Source organism: Siphateles boraxobius, unplaced genomic scaffold (assembly GCF_051911475.1).
Source record: "Siphateles boraxobius isolate OS27281-9 unplaced genomic scaffold, OSU_SipBor_1 7, whole genome shotgun sequence".
In the NCBI taxonomy this organism is placed as follows: Eukaryota; Metazoa; Chordata; class Actinopteri; order Cypriniformes; family Leuciscidae; genus Siphateles; species Siphateles boraxobius.
This window is the reverse complement of record NW_027509197.1, coordinates 39,560,001-39,581,753: the sequence shown is the minus strand read 5'-3', so window position 1 is coordinate 39,581,753 and position 21,753 is coordinate 39,560,001. Positions and strand designations below refer to the sequence as shown.

The 21,753-nt window shown below is 38.5% G+C and overlaps 1 protein-coding gene across 1 annotated transcript in view; it reads right to left on the bottom strand.

Moving 5' to 3' along the window:
- Window positions 1-17,871, bottom strand: part of nek5 (NIMA related kinase 5) — a 37,505-nt gene extending 19,634 nt beyond the window's left edge. The window contains exons 1-7 of the mRNA XM_077217179.1: window positions 17,567-17,871; window positions 16,015-16,111; window positions 11,401-11,498; window positions 3,841-3,924; window positions 3,655-3,725; window positions 756-842; window positions 622-676 (exon numbers count right to left, since the gene is read on the bottom strand). Coding sequence (XP_077073294.1) covers window positions 622-676; window positions 756-842; window positions 3,655-3,725; window positions 3,841-3,924; window positions 11,401-11,498; window positions 16,015-16,111; window positions 17,567-17,689 — 615 coding nt within the window. The 5' untranslated portion in view covers window positions 17,690-17,871. The remainder of the gene's footprint in view (window positions 1-621; window positions 677-755; window positions 843-3,654; window positions 3,726-3,840; window positions 3,925-11,400; window positions 11,499-16,014; window positions 16,112-17,566) is intronic.
- Window positions 17,872-21,753: the final 3,882 nt, after the last annotated feature.

The window sequence follows — 21,753 nt, the reverse complement described above, 5'->3', positions numbered from 1 at the left end:
CATTCCGATGAATAAAAAAAATAAAATAAAAAATAAAAAGTCAAATTTTGACCGAAGAGCACCAGGTTAATCCAAGCCTTCTGAAGACACACAAGCGCTTTATATGATGAATATTTTGAAGTAGCATAATAAAAATTTACGTGTAAGAGTTTAAAGGACATAACAAATCATCAGCTAACTATAAAAATGATTGAAGACTAAAATTTCATAATTTAATATTATTTTCAGTATTATTATACATTTTTATATAAATTCATGATCAGTTGTATTAAGTATCTGTATTTTTGTTTATTTTTAATCATTGTATTTTGTGAATCATAGTGTTCTTGAATAAATGTGTGTGAGAGAGACATTAGGACATGAAGCACAGTGATGGGATTCATTACATGTTAAATAGAAACCATATGTTCCTCTGGTAATGTCGTTTTTTTGGTTAGTAACATATAAAACAGAGAAGAACAGAGAAGCTGGAATGAAGACCTTTGTTTGGTCCATTGTCACTCTCTCCTATGTCTTCATATTATGATCTATTAAAGAAGAGATCTCTTGGCAAAATAACTGGTGTCTGGTCCTGTGAATTAAACAACAGCATCATTTCTAAATCCACACGGATGTACTCACTGGGTGTCTCAGTGTGCAGAGCTCGTAGAGGACACAGCCCAGAGACCAGATGTCCCTGCAGGACACATGAGTTCAGGATGACCAATCACACACAGAACAGCAGATGAAGATGAACACACATGTGCTGTACCTACGTCTTGTTGTTGTACGGTCTGTTTTCGCAGATCTCTGGAGACAGATAGTACGGCGTCCCGACGCAGGTTCTGGCGAGATCCATGGTGCTGCCCAACACACACATCAGGGGTGTAACCAGGATTTCAAATTAACACCCGCCAGATGCGGGTAAAAATCAACTGGGTCGAGTAACGGTGTCAAACATTGATTTTGTTTGATTAAGAAATGAATCTATGAAATCCAAATTTTATAACATATGTATATATATATATATATATTATGCATTATTATGGTTGTCAAAAGTACCGACTAAGTCTCTTTCCATTCCTCTGATTTCAAACACTCCCGTCACGTGTGTATCTGTTTAAGCGCTCGCTGAAGAGCGTCATTTATCTCTTTTCCACCAATGCACATTTAGACATGCACTTGCGAACTTCCCTAAGCACTTCCCTTGGGGGGAATCCCTGCCGCCATTTTGAAGTGCGTTCCACTTCGCGAAGTGGACGAGGGAAGTTTATTGGGACAGACCCTCGTTCCCTCGATTTTGACCGAGGGAGTGAGTCTACTTCATATGTACACTTCAGGCAGCTCCATATACCACAATGCAACACGATTGTGACGTCACTGCAGATCTCGTCTAATCACCATCACCACAAACAACTCTATGATATATTAATTAGATTTTTTTTATATAAAACAACCCAAACACACCTATATACATTTGGATGCTGCATTAAACAAATTCTAAAAGGGAAAAAAAATGTAAATAATAAATCAACTCCATAGCTGATTCCAAGTGATCAAGGGCTTAGGACGTTCCAGTTCAGCCCATTGCAGTTTCCGCCAGAAGTGGGCACTCGTGCAACGTAAGCAATGACGCACATCCGAGTGAACGAGACGGAGGGAAGTTAGCGAGTGAAGGGCATGTCAATTTTGGACTGGAACGCAGCCCGGTTATCGGCCTGGAAAACTGGTTCCAAAGCGGCACCAACTCTTTAGGCTTGCTCGACTTGAACCGGCGCTGCACAGACCGATCGGTTGATGACATCAAAGTACCGCGAGAGCGATTAGAGAGCAGACGGCTCCTTATGCTTTTGAATCGCTCTCGCGGTACTTTGATGTCATCAACCGATCGGTCTGTGCTGCGCCGGTTCAAGTCGAACGAGCCTTTTGCTGGACTAGAACCGTTCTTTTACCACGTCATGCTTACATCGGTTTAGTTGTGTTCTAAACATCTTTTCTGACCATAATATAGGATCGCAAAGCCAGAGGAAACATTTGCAGAAACACGATGTAGTCCGCCATTGTAATTGTTATGCTTGAAGTTGGCGCAAGCGTTTCTAGTTTTTTTTATTGAAAACATTATGTAAGCAAAGAAGAAAACAGAATATAGAACAAATAAATGGAAAGAAAAAAAAGACACAAGACAGGAGTACATAACTAATAAGAAAAGATTACATATCAAAGGAAAAGGTTAAAAGACTTACTATTCCAATTGTTTTTAAAGCCTTTTTGGTTCACGAGTTAGAGATTATCCCAAAGTAATGTTGTAGGTTTGCAAGCGTTTCTAGCTAAGACGTACACAGTGATATAACGACATCGTTCGCTGGGCGCTCTAGTCAGTGGAAAAACAAACAGGTTCTGAGAAGGTTCGCAAGTTGAACCAACTCCAAACCAACTTTGAACCAGCACCAGTTCCGAACCAGTTCTTTTTTGGTGGAAAAGCTCAAAGTTGGTGCTGAGCTGGAACCTGTTTTCTTGGCCCAGAGCCAGATTTATTTGTGTGGAAAAGCAAAGAACCGATTTGAAACTAGGCTCTGGCTCCGAACCAGCACCAGCATTGCCTTGGTGGAAAAGGGGTAATTGATACAACATGTTTTTGAAGCGTTGATTATTGTAGCCAAATCACAGACATATTTGATGAGCCCGTGAACACAATGGCCAATCACAGGTGTTTATTATTCAGCTCAACCGCTCAAAGCGTCACATTTTTTAAATTTCATTACCGACTTGGACTTGGTACTACCGAAGTCGGTGTGCGATACCTCGAGTTGTCGCTGCGCTTCTCGTCCGGTGTGCGACCCCCTTAACGATACGATGCATCGATGCCACACGAGAAATATTTATATCAGGTAACTTTATTTTGAAACTCTCCACATCCTCACGTAACGTCCATCTACGCATTTTCGTTTACTCACCATACTGTCTGCCGGTGTGTGTGTGTGTGTGTGTGTGTGTGCAGCAACAGAGCGGTTGTAGAAGCGAAAAAACAGACGCAGAAAACTGCCGGCTGTCGATCGCAAATCGTGGTTTTGAAAACATTGTGTATTTGCGAAAACAGATGAGCAGGCAAAGAAAACCCATGTTATTAATAACGTAGCCAGTAACAGCTGACATACTTGGGAAATACTAAAAACTTGTCAGCGCATCTGAAAAGGAAACATGGAATTGAGTAAAGTACGTTGGCTGATGAAAAACAGCATTTGTCACCCCACAAGTTGAACCATACATTTTTTTGAACCCCCAATGTTTATTTTTCTTAATTTTAAGAAAACTGTGTTTTTTTTTTTATTGTAATTGTCCCAATTAGGAGAGGGTGTGCAATTTTCAACTAGTTTAATTAAACGTTCATGTAGCTATACTTTGGTTGCATTTCTGAGTTAATAAAAATGTAACTGGTTGTGTAAAACTTGGCACATAATATCTAAATATTGATACATCAATCGATATAGCCCTGAATCTAATCGAATCATAATCGTATCTCAGAATTTTTTACCTGAGGTATCGGCAAATATTGTATCGCTGGCCGACAGAATAGATATCGTATCATATCGTGATGAACTGTCAGATTTACACCGTAACAAACATCAGCGCAGGAGGAAAATACACACTCCATCAAAGAAATAGAGTCAGACTCACTTGTTCAACATTCTTGCGATGCCAAAATCTCCCAGTTTGACTTTCTGTCCTCCTTGAGTGAGAAAGATGTTCTAGAGCACAGGATCAAACACATGAGACACCGGATTCACTGACGACATCAGGGTCACGTGTGAGTGTATGTGTGTGTGTGTGTGTGTGTGTGTGTGTGTGTGTGTGTAACAGTACCTGAGCTTTAATGTCTCTGTGCAGGACCTTCCTGTCGTGAATGTGCTTCAGTCCCAGACAGATCTGAACAAACCAGTCCACAATCTGAAACGCACACCAACACACTCAGAGCCAGATTTACTAAACAGGACAAACTGAGCACAATCCATAAAAGCGCCGCTCAAATGAAAGAACAGACGCAGCCGGATAATTTCCATAATGACCAACACAATCTACAAGAGCAGCGCAAATTAGCGTCTGATTTAAGACGGCCTTTTTTTGGGGTGTTAAAGGTGCATTGTGTAATATTTCTGAGGATCTATTGACAGAAATGCAATATAAGATCCATAACTATGTTTTCAGTGTTGTATAAAGACCTTGCATAATGAACCGTTATGTTTTTATTACCTTAGAATGAGACATTTATATCTCCATAACCGCGGGCGCCCCCTTCTATGGAGGTCGACATATTGTGTGGTCATGTTTCTAGCGTAGCCGACAGCGAACACACAGCGCTACAGAGCGCGCTTCCTCACTACCTTGAAAAATAAGTTTTCAGTGGTGTATAAAGACCTTAAGGCGGGCGTACACGGTGCGATTTTTTGCTGTTTGACGAGCTCCCAGATGATTTTTTTCACTCGGGAGAAATCGCGTGTAAATCGGTTATGCTCGCATGTCGCGGCTCGTATCGTGTGCGAGGAAGATACGAGCCGAGCCGAGCACCTCTCGCCCTCCCGATAATTTTTAAGCATGTCGAAAAAGTTCGGGAGCTGTCGGCTTGCATTTGTGAGGTGTGTGCGGTTGAATGAGCCGATTTGTCGATCTATCTGAATTTGACCAATCAGGAGCTGAGAAAATCCACAGAAGAAAGACGAAAATGGTGTGGACTACTAGAAACTAGTGCTGGGCGGTGAACCGGTTCAAACCGAAAACCGGTTTATGTTTTCGTCACGATTTTAATTTTGAATAAACCGCCATACCGGTGTATTTAATTACACAACATTCGGAACGAACGTAAGGCTGCGCGACACTGTTTCAGACGGACCCTTTACAATGTTGCACTTCTAAGCAGCGACGAGTGAGAGTAAACAAACAGCAGTGCTCTGTTACGTTACATGGACGATGGATGCTGAGCGCATTATTGTAGCGCGAAAGAACATTAATATAATGTGCGAGCGCGAATCTCTCTGCTCGCGCGGAATATAATGTGCCGCGCTCTCAGATACACGCTGCTCTTGTTAAAATAGGTCTATTTTCTCTGGGCTCGCTCAGAGATCCTGCACTTAAAACGTGTTCAGTGCAATCGCGAATCTCTCCTCTTCCCCAGCTAACAATTTTAAGTAATAAGAATGTTTTCATAACGTCCCCATTAAGTTATAAAAACGTTACCGTTATTTCTGAATGTTCTAGGAACATTCAAAATGTCCAGTTTTTTAGACGTTGTATTAACGTTATTTCTTGGTTATAAGAACTCCATTCAAAACGTTATAAGAACGTTCAATTCTCTCGTTATATAAACGTTGTATTAACGTTCTTGCTTGGTTATAAGAACATCATTCAAACGTCATTAGAACGTACAATTCTCCCGTTATATAAACGTTGTATTAACGTTACTTCCTGGTTATAAGAACGTTATTAGAACGTTAAGAAATAACAATTTTAGGTTATACTGGGCGCTATTCTATTCTACAATATTCACTAATGACAGTAAAATAGACCGTCCTAAGTCAATTTACTGCAGTAATTCCTCTCTCAACCAGTAGAAAATGCTTTGAACACCTGATTATGCATGAAAAAAAAACCCCGTCATAAACCAGAAAACCGGCATAATTTAAAAAAAAAAACGTGATATAAATTTTTGGTCAAACCGCCCAGCACTACTAGAAACACTGCTTCAATTAATGTTTTTATGATGACTTTGTGAAAGGTTAACTAAACCGCATCTGCCGTGTTCCTGCTGGCCAGTATTTGGCATTTTTCATTCTGTAACATACAGATCTGTATTAGGCTATGCTATTGTTTTTGATAATGTTATACATTTCTTACAGATTCTTACACGTCACGATGATCATTGCGTTTGTATCTTCCTAACAGCAATTACAGTTTGTCTACAGCCTAATCTTTTTTTATTATTAATGCCGACAGAACAATGTTGCCAGATATTGCTACGAAAAACAAACAAAAACAAAGAAATTATAAAAATCCGAAATAAGTTCAAAGCTTGTGTTTTGGAAATAAGATTAATATATCACGAACCACTTTAATAACTTCCTAAACTGTGACATTAATCCAAAAAACAAGTCCAGAATACTACTGTCTGGTGATGGCCGGTTCGTGAACGAATCGTTCTTTTGAACCGGTTCTTTTTAGTACACCGGTTTTTAGAACCAGTACACTAAATCGGGCTGAATCGTTCGAAACAGTTCGCGTCTTGCGTCAGTGCTAATCCACAAGTTACTAAAGTTACTCCCTTTCAGACATGCCTGACAGTCCCTCCGAATCGAAATAAACCCATTTCCCGGAGTATATTTTACTCCAGTAACTCCAACAGTTCACTGAACTGAGACATGTTGGTGCTGAGAGAAGTGATGAGCAGCACGAGCAGCTGATACTGCGCATGCGCGTACTACCGAACGCACAGGTACAGCGGTTCTCGGATCACCAGTACAGAACCGAGAACTGTTTCTTTTGGACACGTTCGACATAATGAGAACTGATGAGTTGATGAGCTGAGCATGCATCCAATTTTTTCTGAAGGAAGAAATGTACGTTTCTTAAGTATTTAGTTGAACATCAGTAGGCTAGTGTAACAAAATAAAACATGTTGGAAACATGTTGATCATATAATTACTTTATTATTACTGTATTATTTTAAAGTTTGGAAAAACAATGAATGGATTTAAACTAAACATTTATTATTATACTAAAATAATATTTTCAGGAACAGCTCATTTAATTTCTAAGTAAGTTGATATAAATCTTTGATGTAAACTCTTGCCAAGGTTTTAAAGGTGCACTGCTTAGTAAATGTTTATAATGCATTAAAACATAACGTATTAAACATACTGGAGACATGATGCATCGATGGCCTATGCTACGGTTCTCGAGTCAAGAACTGGTTGTTGCAGTTCTTGAATCACCAGTACAGAACCGAGAACTGTTTCTTTCGGACACGTTCGATACGGAGAACCGATGAGCTGGAGATACTGCGCATGCGTGATAGTACCGTCTCTAAACAGAACTTTCTTTCGGCCAACTGATGATGTGCTGATGAGCACGCAGTACGAGTGAACTGAGGACTTAAATGAGGGGCAGAATTCGGCGAAATGTAAGTTTATTTAATAACAAATAAAATGATGAATACCATTTATGCACTTTATATCTTTAACTTCGTGCGATTTCTTTGGAATTCAGCAGGTCGTAAAATCGTGTGATATATCACTGCCTCCGTATGATTTTCGTATAAACTCACTCGTAAAGTGTGCGTGGACATACGATCTTCCGACCGTCAGAATTCGCACCGTGTACGCCCGCCTTTACTTAATGAACCGTTATATTTGTATTACCTTACTGTGCGTTCACACCGGACGCGAATAGCGTGTCAAATTCGCGTCTACCGCGTCTAGTTTGACGCTTGACCACTTTGTGTTAATTTGCGCGACAAAAGTTTGAAGCGAAATTTACACGCGTCACGCGCGTCAGAGGCGAAAGTTTCAAAAGTTTCAAACCCCGTTGTCAGCCATCTTTTTACAAGATGGCTGTTGTTGATGGGTCATTTATCGAGAGAGTCACCGCTCTGTATTTGCTCTGGAGAGCAGAACAGCGGCGTAGGGATCATCATCGCCGTATTTGGGTCCACCAGACCCTTCGGAGGCGAACCCAGTTCGGCGAGTTTCACCATTTTCAGGAGCTGCACCTGGATGACGGCCGCTTTCAGCGGTACTTCCGCCTGTCCCGCGCCCAGTTCAATGACCTGCTGTCCCGCATCGGAGCGAGGATCACCCTCGCCCTCACCCACCTAATCTGTAATTTATTTTTGTTTTGATGATAAATGGAGCCAGCCTAGGCTACTACAAAAGTGTTTAAACTGTCCTGTGATTTTTTCCCTCACACAACACAGACACGAACTATGTTCTTGCACTAAAGTATGTTGGTTCTCTTACTTTAGAATAATAATAATAATGTTTCATATAATCTAGATTAGATATGGAATAAATAGCATACAAAATGAATGTCTCATATATTAAAATCAAGTTTTTATGTGGTAAAATATTTACTTTACCACGTGACAGCAGCAAGCTGGCACCTGATTGGTTAACGCGGCGCGAATTTGACGCAGAAGTTCAGATTTTTCAACTCGAAAAAAAACGCGAATTCGCGTCAAACGCGTGAATGCACAAAAAGCACTAAATAAATCATTTGCCCGGAACGCGCCAGACGCTCAATTGGCGCTTTTCGCGCCATTCGCGCCATTCGCGTCAACTTGACGCGCGAATGAGGCGAATTCGCGTCTACCGCGCCGCAGGAATTTTTTACGCGCGTAACGCGTCTTTGCATTGACTAACGGTACTGATCCACTTGTCCGTGCGACACTTCAGTCGCGCTGCACTCCACTTTATTCCTATGGGTGACGTCACGTGACTTTAACGTGCCCGCAAAGCATCCCGGGAAGGCGGCGCTTCATTTGGAAAAATGCTGCGCGTCAAAAAGCTGGCCGATGCCCATCTTTATGCAAATGAATTCGTCAAACGCAACGTGTCTATCCAATAGAAGTAGTCTCTGGAGGGGCCTTTGTTCTAGACTGGCCGCTGGGTCAAAACCACGCCCATAGCGGTAAACTTGAGGAACGCCCATCAACTTACAAATGTGGAGAGGCGTGCGACACCGCGCTTCAGACGTGTCGTAAAAGTGGATCAGTACCGTTAACATTGAAATCACTAGCGCTAGACGCTCTATTCGCGTCCGGTGTGAACGCACCATTAGAATGAGCAGTTTGTCTACACACACCGCGGGTTCCCTACATTGAAATGCGCCGACATGTTTCTACGGTGGCCCTAAACGGACAAACGCGTTTCGTTACTATGTTGCTCTTCGTGCAAGGAAGCAACCTTAGTTCAGCGAATAAAACACTGACACAATGATAAACAAGTAACAATAATATTCGAAATAACATATAGTTTTACTGAATAATTAAGTAAACATAATTTCTTAATTTATCCTTGTAAAGAAACCTCATTGCTGAACTGCTACTCTCTGCTGTCTCAGACGATGACACATGTTCCTGTCAGCCAACGTAACTTTTGTTGGTTGCAATTCGTAACGTCACCACTAGATGCCGCTAAAAATCACACACTGCACCTTTAAATAATGGAGTAAACCGTAGTAAATCACCTCGCATGATTCATTAAATCCTCTCCTCACGTAAGTACTGCGTCTGAAAAAGAAACTCCTACAAATGCATATGCAATAATATCAGCCGCAATAAATAACCGTTCTCGCTTTTTCAGGGCTAATTCTTCACTGTGTCTTTAGTAAATCCTGACAGCAGTTTTATAACGCCAGAAGAGGGTTTGTGCTGGAGCAGCTGTTAGTAAATCTGGCCCTAATGCTTAAATGAAAATGAATGAAAGTCTTTTATTAAAGACTGTGATAAAATCACAGCACATGGATTTCATTGATATAATCTCTATTTTAAATAAAGGCTGTTCTTCAAACTCTGCATTTATTTAAAGTCAGCATGAAATGTAAGTTGCACTAGTCTAGTCTTTCCCTATTGTGACATACTGTATATTTGAGTGAAATGATTTTATGGAATATTGCAGTATTTATATAAATGATTTATCGATAATGCATAATCTTGAATGAGAATAACTTCCTCCTGCAGCATCTCTTCTCTTCTCTGATGATGTGGGAGGGGCTACAACCTGTCACTCACATGAGATCCACCAATAGCAAACCACAACCATCCAATCAATTCCCCACAGACAAAATCAAGCCCCGCCCACATTTACTCTTGTTTCAGAAGCGTTTCACTCGGATATACGACACAATAGAGAAGAAAAGATGAGCTCAAGTTCTTTAAATCATCTTTGTCTGAACTCTCATATACACACGACACGAGACCAAATTATGAAACTCGCCTCATTTTTAGGGAACTTCAGGATGTTTCTTTTGCACCCGTTAACCTAACCAATGCGTGTGTATTTCATCAGTGGTGTGTAACGCAGTCACTCCTACTGGACACTTTAGCAGGGTTGAATTTTATATATAATATAGACATTTGTCAATTGTTGTATGTAAATGTTGTATGTAAATAGGCATCTGAAATAAAAAACTAACTGCAATGTAGTGTTGCCGAAAATATAGATTTTTTGATACATATTGATACTGAAATATCTGAAACGCTTCCAATACTAATTTTCTGCAGAATAGATACAAGATACCAGCTTCTCTTTCTCTCTCATCTCTCAGACAGCGAGTGACACACAAACCCGCCTCTCTTCACTCACTCGTTTAATTTGCTCTGGATGAATATTGTTTCTATTGTGTCACAGAGCTTGAATTTCGGCGTGGAAATACACATAATTTTACTCATTCCCACAGAGTTTTTGATCAAACACTCAAAGTGCGGCACATAAATCCAGCTCTCAGTGACAAACTGTTCTTTTTCGCTGCTTAAACAGTAAAATACACACAAAATAATGTCAAAATGCCGGTTGGTTAACACAGTCAGCTCTGTTTTAAGTGAATGTAAACAGTTGAGAAAGAAAACGCATGTGTAACAATATAATGGATCAGTGTGTCAGGTCTTAAAGTGACAGCGGCCTAATAAACATGCAGCCAAATTATGAGATAATACTAAAAATATCTATACGTCAGATTTTCCCCCGCGTCTCGATGTGAAAATTGTGGCCAGTGAAAATGCTGAGTGGCTAGTAACTTTGGAAAACCACCAGCCACAGTATCTGGTGAGCAAAGAAGTAAATATGAAGCCCTGACCTGCTAGCCTAGAAATCTAGAGCTAGAAAATGTATTTTGCAGCCAGTGTGGTCCAGCAACTCTTCGTTGGCTTTCGAGCTGGAAAAAACAAACTCTAGTCAGGCCAATCACATCGTGTATAGAGTTGGTGGGCGGGCTTAACATAATGACGGCAGAGTTGCGACGGTTCCGCGTGAATTCCCTGCTACTTGAAAACAAAGAAGATGCTGGTGCTGCTAGAAAACAGTGGTCTTTCGAATTGGCTTTAGTCGCGACTCTGGAGGACTTGGAGTTTAGCTTTTCTTTGAGAAAAGAACAAAGAACGGCACTGAAGTCATTTTTAAATAAGGAAGATGTGTTCGGAGTTTTGCCGACCGGATACGGCAAAAGTTTAATATATCAACTAGCTCCGCTGGTGGGAAAACGCATGGGACTCACTCAGCCACAACCGTTCGTTGCTCTGGTTGGTTGTAGCGCTATCCTATTGCGTGCAGAGGGAATCTGAAAGACAACCGTTTATCCCGCCCCTCGGATTGAGCGCTGCCAATGGTGAGTTCCCAGACCCAACATCTTGATGTGAGTCTGGCTTGTCAGGCTACTGACCTGTTGCTCTGTGAAGGGTTTTCCTCTTTGCATTTTGATTCTGTTCATCAGATCACCGGCGTCACAGTATTCCATCAGGATGTAGAGGTTATTTCTGTCTGGATAGCGCACACAAACACACAAAAAATTAGTGCGTGTTCAAATCCAGCAGGAGGGTTTGCTAACATTCAATTTAAGTTATAAAAACATTATTTCTGAATGTTTTCCTAACATCTTTTTTCTTGGTTATATGAATGTCAAAGGAATAGTTCACCCAAAAATGAAAATTAGCCCATGATCGTAGCCCATGTCGTACGCACGTTCACTAGAGACTGGCGTTCCAGCGTAGGACGTTTGCATCCTTCGATGTCAACAAACTTGGTTCTCGCAAGAACTGGCATATTATCACTGGAGTGTCCTACATCATTCACTGGAACACCAGTCTCTCGTGAACACGCGTACGACAGTTAGCGGAAGTTAGAGATTATAGTTTGTAAAGTTTTAAATATGGATATTTTTCTTACACGAACGCATCGCTTCACTTTAAAAGGCCTTTATTAACCCGGAGGAGGAGGACTTTAATGATGGATAGATGCACTTTAATGATGGATAGATGCACTTTAATGATAGATAGATGCACTTTTATGATGGATAGATGCACTTTTATGATGGATAGATGCACTTTTATGATGGATAGATGCACTTTTATGATGGATAGATGCACTTTTATGATGGATAGATGCACTTTTATGATGGATAGATGCACTTTAATGATGGATAGATGCACTTTAATGATGGATAGATGCACTTTAATGATGGATAGATGCACTTTAATGATGGATAGATGCACTTTAATGATGGATAGATGCACTTTATGATGGATAGATGCACTTTAATGATAGATAGATGCACTTTTATGATGGATAGATGCACTTTTATGATGGATAGATGCACTTTTATGATGGATAGATGCACTTTAATGATGATAGATGCTCTTTTATGATGGATAGATGCACTTTTATGATGGATAGATGCACTTTTATGATGGATAGATGCACTTTTATGATGGATAGATGCACTTTAATGATGGATAGATGCACTTCAATGATGGATAGATGCACTTTAATGATAGATAGATGCACTTTTATGATGGATAGATGCACTTTTATGATGGATAGATGCACTTTTATGATGGATAGATGCACTTTATGATGAATAGATGCACTTTATGACGGATAGATGCACTTTATGATGCTAGATGCACTTTATGACGGATAGATGCACTTTATGACGGATAGATGCACTTTATGACGGATAGATGCACTTTATGATGGATAGATGCACTTTATGACGGATAGATGCACTTTATGATGGATAGATGCACTTTATGACGGATAGATCCACTTTATGATGAATAGATGCACTTTATGACGGATAGATGCACTTTATGACGGATAGATGCACTTTATGATGGATAGATGCACTTTATGATGGATAGATGCACTTTATGACGGATAGATCCACTTTATGATGGATAGATGCACTTTATGATGGATAGATGCACTTTATGACGGATAGATGCACTTTATGATGGATAGATGCACTTTATGACGGATAGATCCACTTTATGATGGATAGATGCACTTTATGACGGATAGATGCACTTTTATGATGGATAGATGCACTTTATGACGGATAGATGCACTTTTATGATGGATAGATGCACTTTATGATGGATAGATGCACTTTATGATGAATAGATGCACTTTATGATGGATAGATGCACTTTATGACGGATAGATGCACTTTATGACGGATAGATGCACTTTATGATGGATAGATGCACTTTATGACGGATAGATGCACTTTATGATGGATAGATGCACTTTATGATGAATAGATGCACTTTATGACGGATAGATGCACTTTTATGATGGATAGATGCACTTTATGATGAATAGATGCACTTTATGACGGACAGATGCACTTTATGATGGATAGATGCACTTTATGATGGATAGATGCACTTTATGACGGTTAGATGCACTTTTATGATGGATAGATCCACTTTATGATGAATAGATGCACTTTATGACGGATAGATGCACTTTATGACGGATAGATGCACTTTATGATGGATAGATGCACTTTTATGATGGATAGATGCACTTTATGATGAATAGATGCACTTTATGACGGATAGATGCACTTTATGATGGATAGATGCACTTTATGACGGTTAGATGCACTTTTATGATGGATAGATCCACTTTATGATGGATAGATGCACTTTTATGATGGATAGATTTACTTTTATGATGGATAGATGCACTTTTATGATGGATAGATCCACTTTATGATGGATAGATGCACTTTTATGATGGATAGATGCACTTTTATGATGGATAGATGCACTTTATGATGGATAGATGCACTTTTATGATGGATAGATGCACTTTATGATGGATAGATGCACTTTTATGATGGATAGATGCACTTTATGATGAATAGATGCACTTTATGACGGATAGATGCACTTTATGATGGATAGATGCACTTTTATGATGGATAGATGCACTTTATGATGGATAGATGCACTTTTATGATGGATAGATGCACTTTATGATGGATAGATGCACTTTAATGATGGATAGATGCACTTTATGATAGATAGATGCACTTTAATGATGAATAGATGCACTTTATGACGGATAGATGCACTTTTATGATGGATAGATGCACTTTATGATGAATAGATGCACTTTATGACGGACAGATGCACTTTATGATGGATAGATGCACTTTATGATGGATAGATGCACTTTATGACGGTTAGATGCACTTTTATGATGGATAGATCCACTTTATGATGAATAGATGCACTTTATGACGGATAGATGCACTTTATGACGGATAGATGCACTTTATGATGGATAGATGCACTTTTATGATGGATAGATGCACTTTATGATGAATAGATGCACTTTATGACGGATAGATGCACTTTATGATGGATAGATGCACTTTATGACGGTTAGATGCACTTTTATGATGGATAGATCCACTTTATGATGGATAGATGCACTTTTATGATGGATAGATTTACTTTTATGATGGATAGATGCACTTTTATGATGGATAGATCCACTTTATGATGGATAGATGCACTTTTATGATGGATAGATGCACTTTTATGATGGATAGATGCACTTTATGATGGATAGATGCACTTTTATGATGGATAGATGCACTTTATGATGGATAGATGCACTTTTATGATGGATAGATGCACTTTATGATGAATAGATGCACTTTATGACGGATAGATGCACTTTATGATGGATAGATGCACTTTTATGATGGATAGATGCACTTTATGATGGATAGATGCACTTTTATGATGGATAGATGCACTTTATGATGGATAGATGCACTTTTATGATGGATAGATGCACTTTATGATGAATAGATGCACTTTATGACGGATAGATGCACTTTATGATGGATAGATGCACTTTTATGATGGATAGATGCACTTTATGATGGATAGATGCACTTTATGATGGATAGATGCACTTTATGATGGATAGATGCACTTTATGATGGATAGATGCACTTTTATGATGGATAGATGCACTTTTATGATGGATAGATGCACTTTATGACAGATAGATGCACTTTATGATGGATAGATGCACTTTATGATGAATAGATGCACTTTATGATGGATAGATGCACTTTTATGATGGATAGATGCACTTTTATGATGGATAGATGCACTTTATGACGGATAGATGCACTTTATGATGGATAGATGCACTTTATGACGGATAGATGCACTTTATGATGTATAGATGCACTTTATGATGGATAGATGCACTTTTATGATGGATAGATGCACTTTATGATGTATAGATGCACTTTTATGATGGATAGATGCACTTTTATGATGGATAGATGCACTTTATGATGGATAGATGCACTTTTATGATGAATAGATGCACTTTATGACGGATAGATGCACTTTATGATGTATAGATGCACTTTATGATGGATAGATGCACTTTTATGATGAATAGATGCACTTTATGACGGATAGATGCACTTTATGATGTATAGATGCACTTTATGATGGATAGATGCACTTTTATGCACTTCTAAACAGAAACAGCAATTTACTGCCATTATAAAGCTTGGAAGAGCCAGGACATTTTTTAATATAACTCTGATTGTATTCGTCTGAAAGAAGAATGTTATATACACCTAGGATGACTTGAGGGCGAGTAGTAAATCATGGCTGATTTTCATTTTTGGGTGAACTATCTCTTTAAGGGAACATTCCATTTTAGAACTTTGCACACATTGTGGAAATGTTACTTTTGAATGTTCTCTGAACATTCCGAAACAAGTAGACCTAGTTACATTTTCAGAAAAAAACTACCATGAATTATGATTTATTTATGTTTTTGATAATTTTCAGATAACTTTGAACAAACATTCTTTTAATGTTACTAGAAGAACATTTGTTCAGAACATTGGTAGAACGTTCCTGGTTTAATTAAGGATACTATATTAAAACTAATCTATATCACATACAATATAAAGAATAAATCATGACAGATGCAGAACACTGACCGTAAAATGATTTATAAAAGGCCACAATGTTTGGATGTCTCATTTTGGACAGCAGAGTCACTTCCTTTCTGGAGGCGTCCTTATCCCGAGCAGACAACTGAGACAGAGAGAGACACACACACACACACACACACACACACACACACACACACACACACACACACACACACACACACACACACAACTGAGACAGAGATATACACAGACACACACACAGACAACTGAGACAGACACACACACACACACACACACACACACACAAAACTTAGACAGACACACTCACAGACAACTGAGACACACATACACACACACACACACACACACACACACACACACACACACAAAACTTAGACAGACACACACACACACACACACACACACACACACAGACAACCGAGACAGAGACAGTTTCTCCTGTTCTCTATTCCCAGATCCCATAATTCCAGCGCTCATCCCACATGAACGGATCAGAGACTGCAGCAGCACATCATGATTTTAAAACAGTCATTCTAGTATTAAAAGATACATTATACATTATAACAGCTTTAAGAGTTCAGTTTGTTCCTGCTGTCATTGCCAAACTGGTGAGTATTTGAACAATTTAATTTAGAATCAATGTTTTAATTGTATAGCCTGTTAACCGTCAACAACATATCCCCCCCTATTTTCTCCCTTCTCTCATCTCTGCACTTTTGATGAATGTCTACTCTATTTCTAATTTTGTAATTTCATCTGAATATCATCATTCAGTCAGCTGAAACAGTTTTGAGGGTAGGCTAATTGATCTAATTCTGTGTCTCTGGAAAATAGTTTTATTACATTGTATTATGTTGAATGTCAAAGTTATTTTGTGTATATTTGTTAATGAGGGATCTGAGAACATATGAATGTTTTTCAGTAAAAGTTATAGTTTTTATTTTGAGGTAAAACGCTCAAATGAAACCCTTTGGGGTAAAATGAGCCATCCAGAATTGTTACTACTTGTTTTTATTATTATTTAATTGTGATAATTACTGTAATTAATTGTCTTATTATTCAGTATTTCGAATTAGATTAAGTTTTAAAGGAAGCGAATTCGTCTGAAATGTACATGTGTAAAAGCTGATCCAGTTTTAACCTCTCTTTTAATGTCATTTTTCTCTATAAAATAACAACGACATTTGCAAATGTTTCTATTTATATCATCCTGCACATGCTAAACTTATATCTAAATATGTTGCTGTTTAAAAGTAAATCCACACTGTTTCCCCATGTCCCCAACGTTTATGCATTTAGCAAAGCGACTTACAAAAGCAATTCGTCAAAGACAAACGTCAAAAATTTTCTCCAAAATCTAAAAAAATTCAATATTAATGTAAAAGAATTGATCATGATCGGATTCAATCCAAGTTTATTTGTGTAAATATACCCTAGTTTCGAAGCAGCTTTACAGAAACTCTCCAGCAGTCACAAATTAACAAATTATGAAATTATTATTTTTTTAATGTCAAGCAGCCAGAAGAAGTGGCTCTGACTGCAGTATCGGATCTTACTTTGTTAACTTTAACGTTACCTGTCTCAGGTGAATCTCTTTGATGACGTATAGCAGCTCATCGTCTCGGTGTCGGTGTTTGACCAGAAGCGCGCTCCCGAACGCGCCCTGACCGACCTGTCGAATAACCTCATAATGATCCATAAACCCCGAGGATTATGATGATGATGATGATCTTCAGCCGGTTCAGCAGCAGCCGCGTGAATATGAGCGCCGCGTCACCATAGCAACGCGTCAACAACAGCGTCACTCCGCAGAGTTACTGACAGGAATCCGTGTTGAAATATTCTCACCAAAACACAAATGAAGAGCATCAAAAGTGTGCTCGGCTCTTGTGTGAACAGGAACAGTTCATACAAATGGATTTCGTGAAAATAAAACAAGGTTCAAGCCTTGAACATTGTTTCAAGGACAGGCTTGATCGCGCCTGAAGGCAGAGAGTGAGGCATTCTGGGATTGCTAGCGCCATCAATTCACTCGCATTTTCTCACTGAATTGTGAAGTAAACACTGACTGACCTATTTAAATGAATAGATCTATATATTTATCTATATAAATCATTTATATAGATCAGTGGATATAAACTCTCAATTGTGAGAAAAGTCAGAATTGTTAGAAAAAAGTAACGTTAGCAGCTACTCGGCAAACACAGAATGTTCCCATGGTTTTTGCTCTCTTTTTAGAGAGAACCTTCCCAGAACTTTCCCTGCAGTTTATTTATTTTATTTTATAACCGAAAGATAATCTTCCCAGAACGTTCCTTACAGGTTATTTTTAGGTTTTATTTTATAACCTAAAAGATAACCTTCCCAGAACGCATTATGTAAATGAAATACACAACATAAAGCAATATATTGAAGCTGCTTTGAAACCATAGGCTATTTAAAGCGTTATAGAATGTAAAACGCTGAAATATTATGGGGGAAAAAAGACTAGCCTCATATACTTTTCTTTATCGATGTTATGTCTGTTGTACTCTCTAAGTCACCGTGAAATTAAAACTGACCAATTTTATTTATTTTGGAACATCGCAGTTTTTTATATAAATGGAAATCATTTATAAAAAAATATATATCATGGTGACTTTATGGCAGTTATGTGTGAAGGAGTCAATCACAGTTGTCATTCCTGATGAAGACACAAGATGGCGGTGCACACTATAACATTAGTGTCCTGATGAGACCATGGGCTGTTTCCAAATCATCACCTCTCGTTCACCATTACCGACATTACACCACTAATACTAGATGAATGGATGAAAATGAGGACAGTGAGGAGTACCTACTTCATTCAGTGCAAAGAAGTTCCAGCCTTTGCGATATTTTCAGGCCGATGAATTCAGATGATGTCAACTTGGGTCGCCATTCAAAACTATCATCATCCTTATATTGTAATCATTACGAGCAAAAGTTGCAAATGCTGATTAAACATGTTCCCTGCGTCTGCTTAACCGAATACACGATGTTAACAGCGCCATAAAATAGAATCAAATCGAAATCGCTAATTTATTGTTATTGAGGTGCATTATGGGATTGATCGTGTCCACTTGATTATGTCCCCTATGGTTTTGGACAACACTACAAATGACTGTGTCCTCAAATAGTGCCCTAGATAAGGGTATATATACACATTACCTGTATCTCCTGCAAAAAAAGGTTGATGTTCTTCCTCTGTAGTTTTGACTTGTTTTCCAGTGCAAATGTCTAAAGATTCTTAAATCAAAATGTATTTACTGGAGATACAATATGACATAAAATATGACGTCTTGTTTTCTGTGAAATTGATCAAAAAGTGAGTTTATAATTAAAACCAGAACAAATATCTGCCAGTGGTAATTCAAAGGGTTTTCACAACACAGATATTCGTTCTTGTTTTAGTCATAAACTCACATAAAACTTTCAAGACTTTATTTTCCATTTAAATGCATCTTGATTTAAAGATTTTTTTGTTGTTGTTGCAATGCATGCAACATTTAATGCCACGACTTTATGAATTTAATACTTTCTGCCCTGATTTAAGACCTTTTTAATTTGTGTAAGGGCAAATCCAGACTTTTTAAGACCCGCAGAAACCCTGGAAAATATAAATATTTCACACAGTTTAGAGCCTTTCAAAAATGATCAGTCTGGTCAAACTACTATAAATATTATGAAATATTAGTGATTTAAATGTTGCTGTTTTTACTCAGAATACATGCATCAAGTCTGCAGTTTTTGCACTAGATCCGAACAAATTTCTAATTCGCCCTTAAACTTGTTCTTTGATTTTATGTAATTTCAGTTTTGCGCATCATGAGTTCTTCTCACATTTCTGAGATTCTCAGAAGTCGTCGTCATAGTTGGGCAAACTTGGTGAACGGGAGATGACAGCAAACATTATTTTTGCTCAATAGCAAAGTATAAAAGCGTTTCTATGACCTGCCTAAAGAGGAAAAATATATCGAGAGATTGATTATGTTCGTCGGTCTGAAGAAAAATGATAAATTTGCCGTCAGCCGTTGTGTTAGAAACACAGCAGCGTGACCCAGTTCTGTGCAACTCGATGCAAGATAAGGTAAAATAAGACAAATGTGCAAAAACAAAAATTTGAAACTTTTGTGGAAAGAAACGTGTGTGTGTGTGTGTGTAAAGGTCCATTATCTGATTCTGGTCAGTTGTTTTAAGTGTCTTTATGAAGCACAATCTCTCTGACTTCAATGTTTTTAAATAAGAACACTTTTCCCAGCAGAGGAATGAAACGAGACTGGATGATGAAACTGGAGGCTTTCTGATAAAAACATCAATTATTGCTGAATAAACAGAAGCTCAAAGCAGAGCGAGATTGTGCCGTTATATCCTCACACGGCTGAGCTCACCAGATGTTGATTTAATTACACGTTAATAATCTCGCCGGCACTGAGCCATTTGGCACACACCCGTACCGGACAGAAAAGAGCGCTGTTCATCTGAGTATAAAGCCGTCCATTATGGATTCCAGCACTTCTTGTTCCCTCGGGCTCAATAAGGATGCCGGCAGGTGTGGGGATTTTTCTTTCGGCAAATTACTTTGACGTTATTGGAGGATGAAAATGCAGAGAAAGATCTAGATGAACTGTGGGGCGTTTGGACAGATGAGGTGAGCGGCAGGTTAATGTAGTAGACAAATGACCCAATAAAAGCAGAATTGAGATGAACGACACCGTCCATCGCCTGAGATCGGGGCGAGCCGAACGACGCTTCATAAAGCCCATGCCTCCAACCATCGGCTCCTTACTGAACAATAAATCGGGATAAATGACAGAGAGCCAAGGCTTTTCTACATGTATAAAAACGACAAACTGATTCATGGCAAAGGACGTCAGTGTTTGACCCTCTGGGGTTCTTCATTTCAGGGTCACACTCAGGGTCTTCGGGACCAAATGGTCCGGAAGGGTTTGATTCATATTTATTAAAAGAAAATCATATTTTCTTTTTTTTACTTGTTTTTTATAATATTTTTTCTTTTCTTTTTTGGTGTTTTGAGATAATTTAAGATTTATAATTAATATTTATGCAATAAATATGACCCATTTTCCCCCCATTGAATATAATAGAAAATTAAAAAAAAAAAGCTTTTTTAAAGCTGTATTTCATTTTAGAGTCAAGCCTAGACCTCATAAAAGCAATTTTTGAAATGAGATGGATGCCATCTGGTGGACAAACTGAGCATTTTAAAAATGCAAAACCATATGTAATCTGAATTTATTCGTTTGTTTATGTATAAAAGTGTGTTTGTGTGTGTGTGTGTGTCTGTTTTGCACTCTTGATGTTTTATAGATTCACCCCTTCACTGTTGTGTGCTTTTTTTCTGGATCGTGGCTGATTTGTAGATTGTACGCACAAAAAAACTCTGTATTGTCACATTTTTGCCAATTTCCCATTCATTTCCTATGCGGGTCCATTTGGACCCGAAGGCCCTGAGTGTGACCATTTTTTTTACAACCACTTAGACTATTCAAATCCTGTCCCCAATTTTTTGGGGTGTTCATATACCAAGTATCAACAAAGTCACCATTCTGATGAAGCTATGATTTTACACATTTTTTTATTTAAATTCTTCGGGACCATTTGGTCCAAAGAACCCCAGAGGGTTGATAAAGTAGATCATTTGGTGTAAACATTTATTGGTTCTCAAACTAAAATAAAAATCGACTTGTGTCAGTAAAAATTTAACAGCCTTTCAGACTAAAA